Source organism: Rhipicephalus sanguineus, chromosome 10, assembly GCF_013339695.2.
Source record: "Rhipicephalus sanguineus isolate Rsan-2018 chromosome 10, BIME_Rsan_1.4, whole genome shotgun sequence".
Classification (NCBI taxonomy): domain Eukaryota; kingdom Metazoa; phylum Arthropoda; class Arachnida; order Ixodida; family Ixodidae; genus Rhipicephalus; species Rhipicephalus sanguineus.
The window spans coordinates 40,434,212-40,450,396 of record NC_051185.1 but is presented as its reverse complement, the minus strand read 5'-3'; the positions used below and the strand labels follow the sequence as shown (position 1 = coordinate 40,450,396).

Genomic DNA, 16,185 nt, shown 5'->3' with positions numbered 1-16,185 from the left:
CAGTACTGGTTGCTGCAAAACGCATCAAGTGAATGTATTAGCATGGGCGTCCGGAGGGGGGTGCAGGGGAGGACGGCTGCCCCTCTCCCCCTCCTGGAATTTCGGATATTTTTTCTACGCTGCAGCAGTAACGTATACACCTTGGTCAGCCCACTCAGAGTCTGCATATCTGTGTGAATTGGCCTTCAGGATTGCCAGCCAATGCTTTGCACGTTATTACCCACTATTGACTAATCTTGCCGGTTATGTCAGGGCAGGAAAAGAAACGCCACCTCACTCCCCTTCGTGGACGCAGCCTCCTGCAAAGAGTTCAGCGTACGCCCTTGGTAACTAGGAAATGGAATATTTGTAGACTCGATCGTAGGGACTTTAATGTCCCTAGAAGAAAGAAAAAAATCATAATTGTACACCTTTATTTACTCTTCTGAACCATTTATACCCATCGAGAGCATGTATTATGCTAGGTGCCTGGGCGCAGAAGCATCGAGGGTTATGTGCTTGCTGACAAGAGGGCCACATTTGTTGCAGCGAAGCTAGAATGCTTCCACCCATAAATGTCGGTCCGTTCTTGCGACGGAAACTGATGGACGATTGGCAGCGCTTGTGGGATGCTGATAGAAACAAGTCTCGCATAATGAACAGGACTACTGAGATTTTTCACCCCACCCCGCCCTTCACAATGAAAATGCGACACACTGTTGTCTTTCTCTACTGATTGAGAATAGGGCACGCGTACGATGCACGCAATTATTTTTGCTGGCCGGTGACTGCTTCATGACCTGCTGTATTAAATTTGGCGAGAAGCCGATTGTCATTCGAGTCTCGCTAGGGAGCCGAGAAGCGTAGCCACAAACGACCAAAAGACGTGATTTTGTTCTGCGTGCAGAAAACTCCTTCCTTTATATTTGACCATGTTCCTTGGGTGTAAACCCGGTTTTTGCCTGTAAAATACTTCTTTCAGGATTTCTGCAAGTTATCGGCACTAGAGATTCATAGCGCAGCCTCTCAACAGAGGCTGCCGTTCATTTCTTATGCACCATCTTAACTGATTACGGTAGAGTGCGTGTACTACAAGAACTTGCTCTCGTGAGTGTCACTTCGTATTTCGCGCGGCTAGCTGAAAAAAATTTTGATGATGATGGTGTGTTTGACAGCTACAAGCCTGCTCAAGTCGATATGAGCTCAAGTCTACAAAGTAGCCAAACAGAGCCAAAGCTTTGGCTCGGCCATTGGCTTCTTCTCTTCAGCGTGGAATCGGCCGGCATTTGCGTCGTATGCACGTTCGCTGCGCGGTGTTAACTTTGAAGCTGTAGGAGAGCATAAGACGTCTGGAATCTCAAAAAACGCCTAGGAGCTCCCTGGGACTTTGAGCGCCATACGCCGCATCACTCGCGAGGCCTAAAAAGAGCACCGGCAGGCCTGAGACGACGCTGCACGTGGTAACAACCTGTAATGACGGTGCCGGCTTAGCGCTCTTTGTTTCCTCCACTTCCTCAGCGTGAATTACTTTGTCGCCGCGAAAAGCTCGACAATGACGAATGCGGACGTTGATAACGTGTCCGCCGACGAAGTTTCGGCGCTGGAGACCAAAATCATCACTCAGGTGGAGTACTATTTCGGCGACTTCAACCTGCCCCGCGACAAGTTTCTCCAAGGCAAGCTCAAGGAGGACGACGGCTGGGTGACCATAGAGACCCTGCTGACCTTCAACAGGCTCAAGAGCCTCACGACCAAGTCAGACGTGGTGGCCGCGGCGCTTCGAAAGTCCACCAGCCAGCTGTTGGAGGTCAGCGAAGACGGCACCAAGATCCGTCGCAGTCCTGCCAAGCCCGCGCCGGAGAGCAACAAGGAACAGCAACAGAAACTTGACGAGCTGAGCGTGTATGTCAAGGGTTTCCCTCCAACCGCCACCATCGATGAGCTGCTGGAGTTCTTCGGACGTTTCGGCAAGTGCATCAACGTCTTCATGAGACGCTACCCGAAGACGCGCAAGTTCAAGGGCTCCGTGTTCGGCACGTTCGCGACAAAGGAGGAGGCCGACGCGTTCCTCGCCAAGGAGGACGTGAAGTACAACGAGCTCGAACTGACGCGCTCCCTCAAGACTGAGTACGTGGCGCGCAAGAAGCAGGAACGTCAGGCCAGGTTGGAGGAGAAGGCGAAGAAGAAAGCTGCCAACGACGAAACATCGGCGGGAGGAGGAGGAGACGCCGCCGATGAGGCCGAGGCCCCCGACATCGTGCTGGGCTGCATCCTGCGCGTCAAGGGGCTCGGCGACAAGACGACCTGGGAGAACCTCAAGGAAGCTTTCGCGCCTTACGCCAAGGTCGCCTTCGTCGACTACTCCAGGGGACAGCCGGAGGCCGTGCTGCGTTTCGCGGAGGAAGGCTCCGCTCAGGCCGTCCTGGCCAAACTCGGGGCTCAGGAAGAGGCCCTCAAGATCAACGGCAACCAGGTAACTGCGGAGGCCGTGGAAGGGGACGAAGAGGTCGAGTACTGGAAGAAGCTGACCGCAGCCAAGCGAGACAGGAAGAACCGATTCAAGAGTGGTCAACGGGGTAACAAGGGTGGCCAACAGGGAAGGGGTCGCGGACAGGGCGGTAGGAGGCAAGATCGGGGAAAGAAGAGAGCCGCTGAAGACGACGCCGCGGCTGGCGATGCGACGGAGAAGAACAGTGAAGTCAAGCAGGAGAAGAAAGACGCGCAAGAAAACGAGGCAGACAAAAGCGAAGCCAAGCGGTCCAAGACCGATGATGGTGTAGCCGCTGCCGAATAAGCAAGAGGGGGAGTCTACATGGGGGGTTTACCAAGTGGGACCTGCAGCTGCTTCATGGACAGTGTTGTTTTCATTTCATTTCTCGTTTGTTTCATGTACCATATATTGAGTACGATTGGCAGTTGTAACCCTGTAACTCCCTCATATGCATAAAATGTACATTTCGTGCGCCATCCAGTGTTCTGTTGCTTCCCCAGGTGTGACGGCTCCCGCATGGTGCGGTTCACGAGAGCACCTTGCACATGCTGCTTGGGAGTTTTTTTTTAGTCATTCGGGACGACTGGTCGTAGACCACTGGGCACACTGGATATGCAGATACAGCTGGAATTAAATTTTCTTGCTGCATGGTTTTACCGGAGCTGCTGTTCTCAACAAAATTTGCCTTGTATACGTTGCATTAGGTGTTCTCTAAGGGCATTTGCTTGCGGTTCCTATGCATAGCTTTTAGAAGTTGTGATCGTCAGCCTTGCACCTATCGACAAGCCTGTTGTGTAATACACCAACAAGCGGCAGAGTTACTAGTGGGCAGGTCCTTCGTCAGCAAACAAGTCTATCTGCTCAGTAGATAGCCACGTTTATGACGCCCCACATTCAAGTCGTGCCCAAAAGGAAGTCGAGTAGAGTTGAACCAAGTTACAACAAGTTTGTTACGTCTGATATTTGTTGCAACGGTAGAGGTAAAAATCTGCTCTAATCGGCAATCTAGCTCGTGCAAAAAATACTAGATACGAAAACGCGTGCACTGCGCTGAACAGTGTGTTCCACAGTGTCCATGAACGAGTGGGCCTTTTCTACTTCAGCAGCTTCAGTTGAGAGCTTCTCCAAGTTGCTCCTCAGTCTCCTGGCAATGTCCGTGGCATCCGCACTGCTATTTCCGCTGAAATCGGCAGCTTTTCTAACCACATTTTAAACAAGCTCTTTTTAATGTCGCACTCATACTTCAAACAAAAATGTGGTTGTGAATTGTTTTTCAGTATTTAATCTGCTTTTTGTGAGACCAGCATTTTGAACCTTATGTGAACCATATTTTGTTAAAGCTTATATAACGCCGGCTCTCGAGTTTTCGGTTTCACTATAAGAATAAATGTCACTGAAATGAAGTGTCGCCAACGAAAGTGTGTATCGAGTTCGCTATAACCGATAATTCACTATATCAGTGTTCGCTATAACGCGTTTTGACTGTACTCAATTAATCGCCCATAGATGTGCTCATTCAGTCTGCTTTACGTACTTTAATACACTCAAACCTTGTTATAGCGAACGCGGATATAACGAATTATCGGTTATAACGAAGTAAAAGAAGAATAGTCTTGTCATAGCCACAGTGTTACAAATAAACGTTTATAACGAATTTTCGGATATAACGAAGTTATTTTCGCGGCAGATGCTGACTTTGTTATAATGAGGTTTGAGTGTAACACCATTGTTGATTTCAGTAAATAAAACTAAGATTTACACTTTATTTCCACTTGATTACACCTTCAGAAACACTCCAAGGTTATCCTTAATCCGTCTGTCTTCTGGGCTGATCCAATTTGACCTGCAAACTTTCTTCTGCGAATGTCTTCTTTTTTTTGAGATCCAGTCACTTTCATCTGTTCAGCACATCGAGAGAGATGCGAGTGCAATTTTCAGGCCCCAGGAAGATGGAGCCCTCCTAAAATGCACCTGTTCTCTTCAGGTGAAATTACTTTGCTGATCCTGAGGCAACTGATGTAAGATTTAGTAGAGTTCTGTATAACTGCCGGTGGTGGTCACATCTAAGATGAACACCTCATTAGTATTCAAGCCAGCAAAGCTAGAACATTTGTTCTACTTTACGAGGAAAATGTCCATTATAAGATGCCTGATCACGGTGTTAATAAATGCAAGAATTTTCTTAATTGCGTATTAAACATCAGCTTCTATGAGGTCTTGATTACTAAAGAGGTGTGCACCTTATATTTGGACGTTCTCTGTACCAGAATAAAGTTAATTTAACAACCCTGTACATTGGGCAGCAACAATGTGTATTGCCAAAGAAATACTTCTGTCAGTGTAAAACTGTACATTACAGCATCACTGAACTGTTTGCTCCGAGAAAAAAACTTCGACGACACTTGACCTTCATTTTCAAGAGTAGAACGCGATGGCGTAATCAGGCCCCGTTCGCATCACCTTCTCAATCGCTAGCCTGCCTTCGCTTTTGGTGGACACCTCAACCACGCCCCCGAGGAAAGAAGTCTGTGCGCGTGTAAATTGGACGTTTCAAACTATCTACAATGCCTACTGCAAGTACAGTTGCGCAGTGCCCACTATGCCATAATTATTTTTGCAAATTGGCGAAGTACCCCGTACGGGTCCGTAAGGACCTGTACCGTATCCACACGCGCACGTTGATGCTGTTGCTGATAATGATAATTCATTATGCCTGTGCTTTGCAATTGGTGGGCCTTTAAACCAACCACTCGTGCAATTCACATGTTTTGACAGCTGGTGCGATTCTATGCTGCTGCCACCCAATATCACATGTGTTAACTGGACTCCTCCCACTACATGACATATATACAGTGTTTTTTCCAAAGCAGTTCCAAGCACAGGCGTGGCTTTGTGGTAGAACACCTGCTTGCCATGCAGGAGTCATGGGTGAGATACCCACTCAGACCAGACATTTCTATTATTTCTTTATTTGCATCTCTCTCGAATTTTTGCTCACGGACAACGCTCATTTTTCACTCACAGCCAACTTCGCCAACATGGGAATTTCTGCGAAACGAGCTCTCCAACTCTATCACGTTAAAACGGACAGCCTGACATCACCAACACCCGCTGAAAGAAATCGACTCACCAGGCTGTCGGCTTCTCAGAATTCAGTTGGGTCAGTTGCAAAAAAAGGTAAAGCCACTTCAAGTGCTTTATAAATACAGTATTTTTATTTGTTCAGAGCAAAAAGCAAAAAAAAAAAATGTTCAGCAGGCCTCTGCAGTCAGTCGGTACATGAAGACAGAACAACACAAAGCGATTACTGTACAAAAGTGTTCAGAGTGTCAACGTCACGGCAACAAACTATTTTGCAGGATCATCTGCTGTGATCATTACAAACATTACAAATATTGTTTGCAGTGGAAAAGCTGCCTTTGTGGACACCTTTCTCGCCAAGGCAATAACGACAACATAACTTTGCAGTGCTAGGTGCACTTTGTCCGATGACGCAATGGACAGCGTGGTCTACTGTTAAATAGGAATGAGCCGTCAGCATGCTGTCACGTTGTCACTGAGATATGACGTAAAGGACTGTGTAAAAGTGCTCTGCACATTAATGTACATCTGTTTCATTTTATCAACTTCTATCTTTTCGTGAAAGCAATGTTCTGTTCGTCTCACCTTTACTACTGTTCAGGCATTCCTGTTAACAGTGGACCACATTTTACGGTAGTGTGTCAGTTGTGACGCGTTTCTGTGAATACTTGTCAACTCTGTCACGCTTATAGCGTTAGCTCGAAATTGTAAAGCTACCGTTAACGAGTCAACATCACCGCTACACAGTGACAGCCTATGTTGAACATTGGTAGTATATACAGTATAACATTCAAAACACTGCAGTAAGATGCAATGTCTTTAGCACCATAAGCTAACAAAACTAATAAAGTAATTGCGCAAAGAACAGTATCCTGCGCATAGACGCAATACGCGCTGGCCTTGCTTGTGACCCACTTTACCATTTGTCTGTTGACTCATCAACTCTGTCACTACATTGTCAATGTGATGGTGTATAAAGCAGATCAGTGCATATGCCTGGTTTGTAATCCATTATACTGTTTTTGGTCAACTCGTCAGCTCCGTCACAACGGTTGTCAAGGTAATGGTGTTATTGGATTCCTTAACAAGTGACTAGATGAAACGTCGTAAGATATACCTTGCATCACAGTGCCATGCCAATTGTCATCAATGCTGACGAAACAGGCAAGCCACTAAGACACTAAAGTTTCCTTGTGTCCTAGGTTTAGCTTAAACTGTTGCTAATATTTGCATCTTGTGTGCACGAGTCGCAGCACATTGACTTTATATTTCAGGCAACACTTTTAAGCCAGGGAAATACTTGAGGTAACAGCTTCATGGTAAGACGAAAATTGTGTTTGTTTCTTCGTGGCCCTGTGATTCAAGAACTTTTGTGCGTGGCTTCGAAAATTTGAACTTTGAGAGTTGGGCAGCTGAGAGAGGTACGTCAGGGGCAGAACACGAGGAATCTGTCGTTCCGCGTGTACGCCGCAGCCAGCTCCCGGCCCATGAGGGTGGGATCCGAGAAGGCGATCTTGCGCGAGTCGAGCGGGCAGCCAAAGGAGAAGTTCATCCTGAAAAACGTGCGTGAGCAGAGCAAATCATGAGGTCAGTGGAGAGCTATGCCACCAGACTCGCTGATTTACATTAAAAAAAAAACAACGGTGGGGTTCATTAGAATATATCGGGCAATTGCAGATAACAGAGCTGACAGCTGGTCTAGTTGGTCTCGATTCACCTTGAATTGACTTGTATGGCACGAGATACAACACAAACGGCAAGAGCGCAAGCGCTGTTTGTGTGTGCTTCTTGTCATCCGTGTTATGTTTCGTGCTGTACAGGGCAATATCGGGCAATGTTTTGATGAAAAGTTGTTGAATAAGTAATGTCAGAGCCCTGACGATGAGCCTGACAGGGGTACCGTTTTCACTATGAATACCTTGGGATCCTTGCCTGTACAGTGGCATAATGTACTTTAAGTGCACACTGTAACAAACTGGACTGACCTTAAAAAAACTGAGGACGAGTTTCCTGGTTGAAATGTTTGGCAACAGTGACATTCCTCGTTTAAACGCTTCGCATCACTTCAGGCCTCCGTCTTCCCCCGAACGTGTGCCTTGCGAGAAATGTTTCATTACTAAACGCATGGTGATCATTAAACAGCGCTCAGAAAAGATGACAAAGAGCAGTTAGACGTTCCAAGTGCTGTACAACAATCATTACACGACTTGACCAACACACCCAACTTGCCAGACGTGTCACGTTATACAGAACAAGGACCATCAAATGTGATCTTACAGCAAAATTTGAGCAAGAACACAGCACTGGTCAGCGCAAAATAGTTTTTTTCGAAGACATGAAGTGAAATATGCCCATTCCTGCACATGACGAGCGTTTTTGCACACCATCTTTTTATGATGTAGCCGCAGAGGCCAGGCATCCAACCTGCAACCTTGCGCCCCGTGGGGTGAGGCTGTAACCGCTGCAGTGGATCCCATGGGACGAGACTTGGTGCTTACCTGAGTCGGTCTAGCAACCTCGACGCCACCTTCTTCCGCCTGTAGAACGGAGCTGTCCAAATCCGGCTAACTCCGCAAACGGCTGGCATCGGCTCGCGCTCAGAGCAGTAACTGTTCCTCATGTCTCCGTCATCGCTGGGGATTACTCTGTAACCCTGCACGAAGAAGACCATGAAGATGATATAGTGCGCTGGCTTGGCTTAATTGCATGTTAATTAATTCTGAAGCACGTAAGCGTGCAATGCATTACAGCAACGCCTGTGAGTGCTTCTGAGCATCTAATATAGCCTAATAATAATAATACCTGGGGTTATACGTGACAAAACCGCGATATGATAATGAGGCACGCCGTAGTGGAGGGCTCTGGTAATTTAGACCTTCTCGTATTCTGTAATGTGTACTGACATCGCACAGTACACGGACCTCTAGCATTTCGCCTCCATCGAAATGTGACCACCACGGCCGGGATCGAGCCCTCGACCTTTTGGTCAGCAGCCGAACACCGTAACGACTATACTACTGCGGCGGACATCTAACACAACCTGGTCATGCATAAAACATGTTATTGCAAATCAAGAAAACAAAGGAACATTGACATTAAGTACAGAATGGTTGCCAAAGGAGGGAAGAAAAATGCAGTGGGTGATGGCAGAGAACTAACTGCCATGAAGTGGCGCGACATAGACAACTGCAAATAGCGCGGAGAGGAGTCATTCCCGCAGTTGATGACGTTGATGCTGTTTGTTCGCTTGTAGCAGCACATGCTGCTGAATTTTAGTGCGTACTCGACACGGGAGATGAAATGTGTTCACTCACCTGCTTGATCTCCTGAGCGGAGAGGAACCCGAGCACGCTCTTCGTGTACGATACAAACACGAAGTACATCTGAGGAGCACGGGGAGCCGACTCATCCACCAGTATGCCCAGCTCCCTTTGAAAAGTTGGAAAAGAAGAACACCGTTATTGATATGGCTGAGCGGCCACAATCAAAGAACCACTTTATTGCCAAAGTGCATCTTGTAGTCAGGTGCTAGGTCACACATGTACTATCTGCACAGTAGCATGCGGTGCACGTCATCACTGCGATTTGTTATGGCGCGTTTTTCTGCAAACAAGCGAAGGATGAAAAACTGCGTGGCACGAATTTCAGTGCTATTAATGCAGTCCTTGCATGTCGGTGGCGTGTGAGTCAGCTGTTTTGCAGTTTCTTTTACATTTCGCTGTACAGCAAACCAGCATGAATGTAAGTCACATCACTTCTGCGCGTGAACTTTGTTCTGCACCACTAGCAAAATCGACGTCATCTGATTAGTTTATACCTTTTATTTGTGTACGAAAACCCGCGATAAGGATCACAGTTATCAATTTGCCAAAGCCATTACCCCACCCACTTGTTACTATTACCTCTATTCCTTGGTACTGCTGCAATCTTACTATTTAATCACGCAGAAAAAGAGAATGAAGACAAGAAGTATTAAACGTCTTGTTGGTACCTCACGCTTATGCCTGGTAAAGGAAAATACTGCACATATGAACATTTGAGATATGCAAACACGCACAGTATAAGCACAAATTACTATCTGGGTTTAGTGAACCTTATTATTGCAGTACTGCATAGCTTGTACGAAAATTTGCTCATTTTGTTAACGTAATAAATTACACCCTCAGGGTTAATGTATATTGCTGAGGAGAGTTGTCAGTTCTAAATATACAAAGGAGCAGTGCCTTTCTTCTCTGAAATTCTCTAATCATGAAATGTTACCAAAGGTAAATGCAATGGACAATGGAAGTGGCACAAGACAAGTTGCTATAAAATATTGCCTACTAATTTTGCTACAAATATGTTGTGGTCTTGAATTGCTACAACTGGTTCACATAAGGGACTCCAATCTTCAGAGTTTTGTGGTAAGAATTTCTTCAACCTGGGGCCATATTCTGAGACAATTACTTCTGGCAACAGTGTTGCCTTGCAAGTAATATACTCTCTCGCGTCCAATGACTGAACTGACTACTTGCCCGCTTTCCTCAATCAGCACACACTAAAATCAATATAATGGCAACAGTGTTGCCTTACAAGTACCTAGTATAATCTCTTGCATCCAATGACTGAAGTGACTACTTGTCCGTTTTCTTCAACCAGTCAATCAGCACACACTGAAATCAATATTACGGCAACAGTGTTGCCTTGCAAGTAATAAAATCTCTCGCGTCCAAATATTATTCCTTGCCCTGTTTACTCGTCGCATCCTCGCGCTCGCCTCTGTCCCAGATGAGGTCGTCCTGTGTTACATCGAATTTGTTCGAGATTCCCGTAACTTTAATGCTTTTCTACACCGTCTTGAACGAAACCCCACCCCACGCTTTCCAAAATTCAGTGGCATACATCCACAAAGGATGTCCTCTTCAGCCTTTTAGTCGGTGTTGTTTGGTGGATGGCAGCACCTCGGAGAAAGCTGTTAAGTCTCGGAGGCTGTGCTTTTGTTACCTGGAGGTGCTGAAAGCTCAGTACGGCTTGTTATGACCCAGAAAAAAAAAAGCTTTGGAATTCTCGCACCACACAACGGATAACACTGCTAACCTTCTCCTTATAAAAAATTAAGGGTGCAGCTAAAACACGGGCAATTTTTAGATATATTTTTTGGGAGTATTTTTGAACAAGGTTCTTAATGCAGCTTTTATATGAGTGTGGGCATTACACGAGTATATACGATAGCAGGTTTCCCTTGTCAACATGCCACCGCCGCAAGAGCAACTATTGAAAATGTCGAAGCTCTGGGCGGGCAGCTGTTTGCCCACCTGTCCACCATCTGCCGTATCTCATCCATCTTGTTGAGCATGCACTTGGGATCGTTTGGTGACACCATGATGACCTTGCCGTCCGGGTAGAGGCCAACCTCACGCTGGTTCTTCCAGCCCTGCGTAAGCAACCAAATGCTCAAGCTTTTTTTTTTTTTTAACGAAAACAAGCAGCATGGATGACAAGAACGAAAGAAGGGGATTGGATCAAGGGCTCGTTTTCTTTTTTGGACAGAGCCTAATGAAACCAACACGCAATGAGGCCAAGGAAGGTTTAGAGGACGTTATTTGTAACAAAAGTTTATTGCTCAGCTGCCAGCTCATAGAGAGATCACATGCTATGTAACGCCAGCTGGCAAAAAAAGAGTGTTCCACACTCACCGTCATGGGTACAAGTGGCACTGGCTAACACTCCCAGGTGTACTTGCACGGAAATATCCGATAAAGTGAACGGGAAGTAGCTCAATTGGTAGAGCATCGGACACGTTGTACGAATGTTGTAGGTTTGGTCCCTACCGGCGGCAAGTTATCTTTTCGTCCCCTTTAATATCTTTACATTTATAGTGTAATTACCCCCCTACACTACATTTAATAGACTTCAAATGACATCCCCTATACCTTCCTTGGCTGTTCATTGTCTGTTGGTATCATTATGGATGACAAGAGGCACTGAAAGATAAGATTGTTTACCTTCTTAAAAACATGTACCAACTTTCCCAACTAGCTATTTTACTGCAAACACTTGAGTGGTGACCCCTAATGTGCGAAAAGCTTCCTCACCAGGAAAACGCGTAGTGCTCAGCTATCGACAATGTTGACTCAGTGGTCCTTTATGTTGGCAAGTTTTTTGCACCCAAATAGACGAAAAAAGCACACAAAGTGACACACATAAGCATAATTATATTGTCACTTGTGCCTGCCAAATTACATGGGCCTTTCAGTTGTGCGCAAAAACCCTGTGATACCACATTACAGTGGCCAACCCCCCCATACAACAGCACAGAGTTTCTTGACACTTTTTCTTTTTACTAAGTGTTCAGTTCTGGTGTTTTGCATGCCAAAACCATGATACGATTATAAAGTATGTAATGGGGGACTCGGGATTATTTTGAGCACTTGGGGGTCTTTAATGTGCACATAAATCTATGTACACGGGCGTTCTTGTACTTTGGCGCAATCTATAAATGGCCGCTGCGGCCGGAGAATGAACCCGCATCCCCGAGCTTAGCAGTGCAATGCCTTAGCTGCCAAGCCATCATGATGGGTTTTTACAAAGTACCAAAAGACTGCCAAAGTATCAAAGTACCCTACTTCATGTTACCGCTACAAAGGGCGCCTTGAGAAAAGAGTATCATCGATGAATTCTTCAACATCAGTGAAAGAGAGCATGAGTCGTCACAAAGCTAAACAGGAGATATAAACTGGAGGTACTACAAGAGTATCCTCCCACATCTAGCCATGACGAGAAGGAAACAGAACAATTCCATGATGATCAGTATCCAATCAGCAAAGTGAAGGTTCGGACCCTGTACACCATAGTCGTGGGCTACTTCAAAAAAAAACAGGCAATAGGCAACTACGGTGTTGACTCTGGGGGCAACAGGGCAGAGATGTTGGTAGGATTCGTTGAAAGAAATGGACTCCATATAACGACTGCCTTTTCCCGAAAGCACGAAAATAGAAAGGGGACCTGGGAAAGCCTTAACGGAGGAACAGGAAAAAGTGCATTATTTCTGCGTTATCACAGATCCCACAGATGGCAATCTTTTAACCCTTTCAGACGCCACCTATGAAGAACTGTCTGTCAATGCGTCAAATCGATGCAATGCTATTTCAAGGCACTCCATATTATATTGCAACAAAAGTAATGTCGTAATATGTTAATTTATGTGTGTTATAGTAATCATTCCTAATTACTTTGTAATTAAATAGCTATTTATTCTGAAGCCATTCATGCTCTGTTTCTGCATAAATAAAATGAAATCTCAGGCTAGAAATATAGTGCAAATTCGTTTTCGGTAATGTCCATGCTGAGCAAAGAAAAATTATACTTTTGACGTGGGTTGCAGGAAGCGGCACGTCGCACGACTCGTCGAGTATGGTAGTGCCTTCAGCAAAGTGATCATATGCAACAATACGATGCCAATTGAAGTTAAATGAAGACATATTTATTCTGCAAGAGGTTCAATTCATCCAAAGCTCAATGTATCTTGCTCTTTCTTAGCCCCCAGTTGACACAAATAGCAAATACAAGTAGTGTACACAATTGTGTACACCTGTGAGAAAAACTATACGGACCATGGAAGCGCGAGCTGAAATCGCCATCTAGTCGTGAGCCATCTGCTGTTGAGAGCATTGCTTTGACGGAATAGCTGTCTAGAGCATTACTCTCATGGAATTCGTCTGAGAAATGCTTTCAACAGCAGACGGCTCGCCACTAGAGGGCGCAGACGGCAATGGTCCGTACACTTTTGCTCACGGGTGTACATAGCGTCTCAAAGGGTTAAGGCAAAAGCCTTAGACACCTCATCAAACGAGAAAATTGACCGTCAGCTTCGGCTGCGTCAACACGAGTGATGCCAAAAATCATCATCACATGATGACGTCACAGATCGCCAAAATTTGTGATGTCATTATAATGTCACCATCACGGCACATAACATGTCATCATATGACATCTTCGCTTGATCAAAGGTGGGCCGATCACAGAGACAGTGCAAAACCAGGTGAGGTGCAGCTTGCTACGCCTCCGATCCTGGACGCAGTGCAAAGCCACTTTAGGTGCAGAAGGCTTTTGGAGGGGGGCGGGGAAGGATCAATACACCGACTGAGAAGCAAAAGACGACGATGCCTTTTGCCTTCGAGTCGAATGCATAAGGGATCCGGTGAGTTTTGCAGCTGACTGAATGTATGAGTACTCACCGGGAACTTCACAACAGCCAGGTAGGACCGATGGTGTTGGGTGTGCAGCTTCTCGTCTTCGACGTCTCCGATCGTGTACACCATCCCGCACGTGCCACACGTAGTGTGTCCGAACTTCTTCTGTCCGGCGTCGATTATGAGCTGCGCTGGGTCTGATGATCCCAGAATGAACCGTTTCCTCGGCATCTCGATGGGCGAGGTGGGAATTTTCTGCAGCTCCACGATTTTCTTGCGGTTTGAGGTTGGCGTCGAGAAGATCGGATAGAGAGACTGTCTGTTTGGGCTGCCAGTTTTATCTGGGGGCGGCGTACTTGGTCGCTCGGACAGTTCCGTGCCACTTGCGTGGTCTGGTATATTCGTGCACAATGCCTTCGGGGGCAAGGAACGCTCTCTGAAATTCCTGCCATCTGCAGTATCCTGTACATTTGTTCGCAATCTTCGCAGGGGAAGGGAACGGTTTGCACTGCCGTGGCGGTCTTGGAGCATGAAACTGCGTGTGCTACTGCGTGTGCTACTGCCTCGGATCGGGGTAGTGACAACAGCATTGCTTTGCTCCCCTTCGGCCTCTAAGGATACGACAGAACATTCATGCTCAGTTGCGGAAGACAAGGCATCATCTTTGTTTAAGGAAATGCGATCCTCGTCAACCGCAACGTCGTCGTCATCCACTTTGCCACACGGCTCGCACACACCGGAAAACTCGTGCCCCGTTTCTTCCAAGATGGTCTTTGCTGCGAGGGGGCTCACACGCACGTGACCACTTTCAGTTGTAATTTTGGCCTGCTCCGCGTCTTGCATCACCATCACGCTTTTGGCTCTAGTTTCCTCTGGCGGCTTGCGAGGTACATCCGTCATACTTCCGGCACGTTCCTTCTGTCGCATCTCAACGCTCTCGCCTCTTGTTTCCTTGGGTAGTTTGTGAGGTACCTGTTGCACGGTGAGGTCAGCTCTTGAAGTGGATGCGACAGTCCCAGCCTGAGGCCGTCTGAAAGGCACCGTCATTGCCAGTTCCCTTTTTGCCGTTTTCTTTCCGACATTTTTCTGTGGCCCAATGCAGTATGTTGTACGTTTATCCGGTGTTTCAATTAACTCCGGCTCAGGCAAAGCGACGTCGACGCTCTTTAAGGATGTAACAGTTTCCGCTGTCGCTTTGGGTGGCCTGAACGGCACAGTCATCACCAGTTCCTTCTTGACCGACTTGAACGAAGCCGTGGTAGACGGTTTTTTCAGCGGCGCGACGGCCGGCTCGAACTTCAGCTTGAACTTTTTGTTCCACGAGACGCAAGTGGCAACAGCCATCGAGCTGCTGACGGCCGCGTTCGCTGGAGCGCGCAGTCCCGACGAGAAAAACTTGCGGACTTTCTTTGCGGGCGGCTCGGAACTCTCTGAAGTAGCTGCCGGCACCGAGATAGCCCGCTTACTGTCAGACAGTGGTATAACAACTGCCTTCTTCTCAGAAGCTGCCGAAGAAGCCTTGCGGGTCGAGACTGAACGTTGTTGCAGGGACGGCTTCGACTTGGCGGTCTTCGATGAATCCGAGGCGCTCCGCTTTCGCTTGCCGGTCGGCTGTGTTTTCTTGCCGGCGTTGTCCCGACGTTTCGGAGAGCTCTTCTTCGCGGAGCGCTTGTTTGAAGTCTGATTCGCCTTAATTTCTGTTGCCTGCGGTTCGTTTTCGATGGCTCGCAGGCGCTTTCGCTCGAGCGGGCTCAGGTAGTTGGTCGAGGAGTAGAAACTACTCGGCTTCCGGCCCTCGTGAGACATTTCGGAGCAACTGCACGAAAAAAAAAAAAAAACGTGACTCAAGTAAATCGCTCGCTGACACCGGCGCAACGCAACGATCAACAAGTCAAGCGCGTAACCCTCGCATCACAACAGACCCTGCAGACAGAACGAAAGCACGAAAGTGCGATGGCAGTACATGAATTCAGCGGTTACGAATAGGCAACTTAATATGCCGATGACTCAAACTTTAGTGTGTCACCGTAAAGCAGTGCACGTATAGACAAAGTAAGGGATTTCACCGATTTCTTCTTTATTTTAGTTTGCAAATAGTCGATAGGCTACGAATGGATCTCTCTCTGATGCCCACCGAAGTGTCTGAAGCTGAACAGTCCGTGTCAATCCGTTCAAGAAAAGATGTTCAGAAACAAACTCACCAAAAGGAACCCGAAGGTTCAAAGCGATCAAACGAACAAGAGCAACTCGGTTAAATACTTCCGCTCGCTAAACCGATGAATTAAAAGCTCGCTAGGACGCGAGCCTCGGTCGTCGGTTTTCGCGCCGGATCATCAACGGACCAACCGGATGACGCCGTTTCAACGTTGCCCGTGCGCGATTGACATTTCTCCAAACGCTCAGCCATAACCTAAAAAACGGCAACCATGACACGTATCGATGTTTTTACAGGGCCTTTGAGAT

At 46.9% G+C, this 16,185-nt stretch overlaps 2 protein-coding genes across 2 annotated transcripts; one reads left to right on the top strand and one right to left on the bottom strand.

Moving 5' to 3' along the window:
- Positions 1-1,234: 1,234 nt before the first annotated feature.
- On the top strand, positions 1,235-2,946 carry LOC119371736 (lupus La protein). Its single transcript, XM_037642189.2, has one exon. It carries the CDS (start codon positions 1,532-1,534, stop codon positions 2,771-2,773), a length of 1,242 nt encoding a protein of 413 aa, XP_037498117.1. The 5' UTR covers positions 1,235-1,531; the 3' UTR covers positions 2,774-2,946.
- Positions 2,947-5,663: 2,717 nt separating this feature from the next.
- On the bottom strand, positions 5,664-16,091 carry LOC119371735 (uncharacterized). The gene is made up of 6 exons (XM_037642187.2): positions 15,924-16,091; positions 13,768-15,538; positions 10,846-10,964; positions 8,866-8,980; positions 8,050-8,204; positions 5,664-7,104 (listed from the first exon to the last, which is right to left on the bottom strand). Exons 2-6 carry the CDS (start codon positions 15,526-15,528, stop codon positions 6,978-6,980), a joined length of 2,277 nt encoding a protein of 758 aa, XP_037498115.1. The 5' UTR covers positions 15,529-15,538; positions 15,924-16,091; the 3' UTR covers positions 5,664-6,977.
- Positions 16,092-16,185: the final 94 nt, after the last annotated feature.

Excerpts from the sequence above, each read along its gene's own strand:
- LOC119371736 (XM_037642189.2), top strand. The coding sequence starts at position 1,532 with ATGACGAATGCGGACGTTGATAACGTGTCCGCCGACGAAGTTTCGGCG.
- LOC119371735 (XM_037642187.2), bottom strand. The coding sequence starts at position 15,528 with ATGTCTCACGAGGGCCGGAAGCCGAGTAGTTTCTACTCCTCGACCAAC. Across the intron at positions 10,965-13,767 it reads TGGCTGTTGTGAAGTTCCCG|GGCTGGAAGAACCAGCGTGA; the intron begins GTGAGTACTCAT and ends TTGCTTACGCAG. Across the intron at positions 8,981-10,845 it reads ATACGGCAGATGGTGGACAG|GGAGCTGGGCATACTGGTGG; the intron begins GTGGGCAAACAG and ends AACTTTTCAAAG.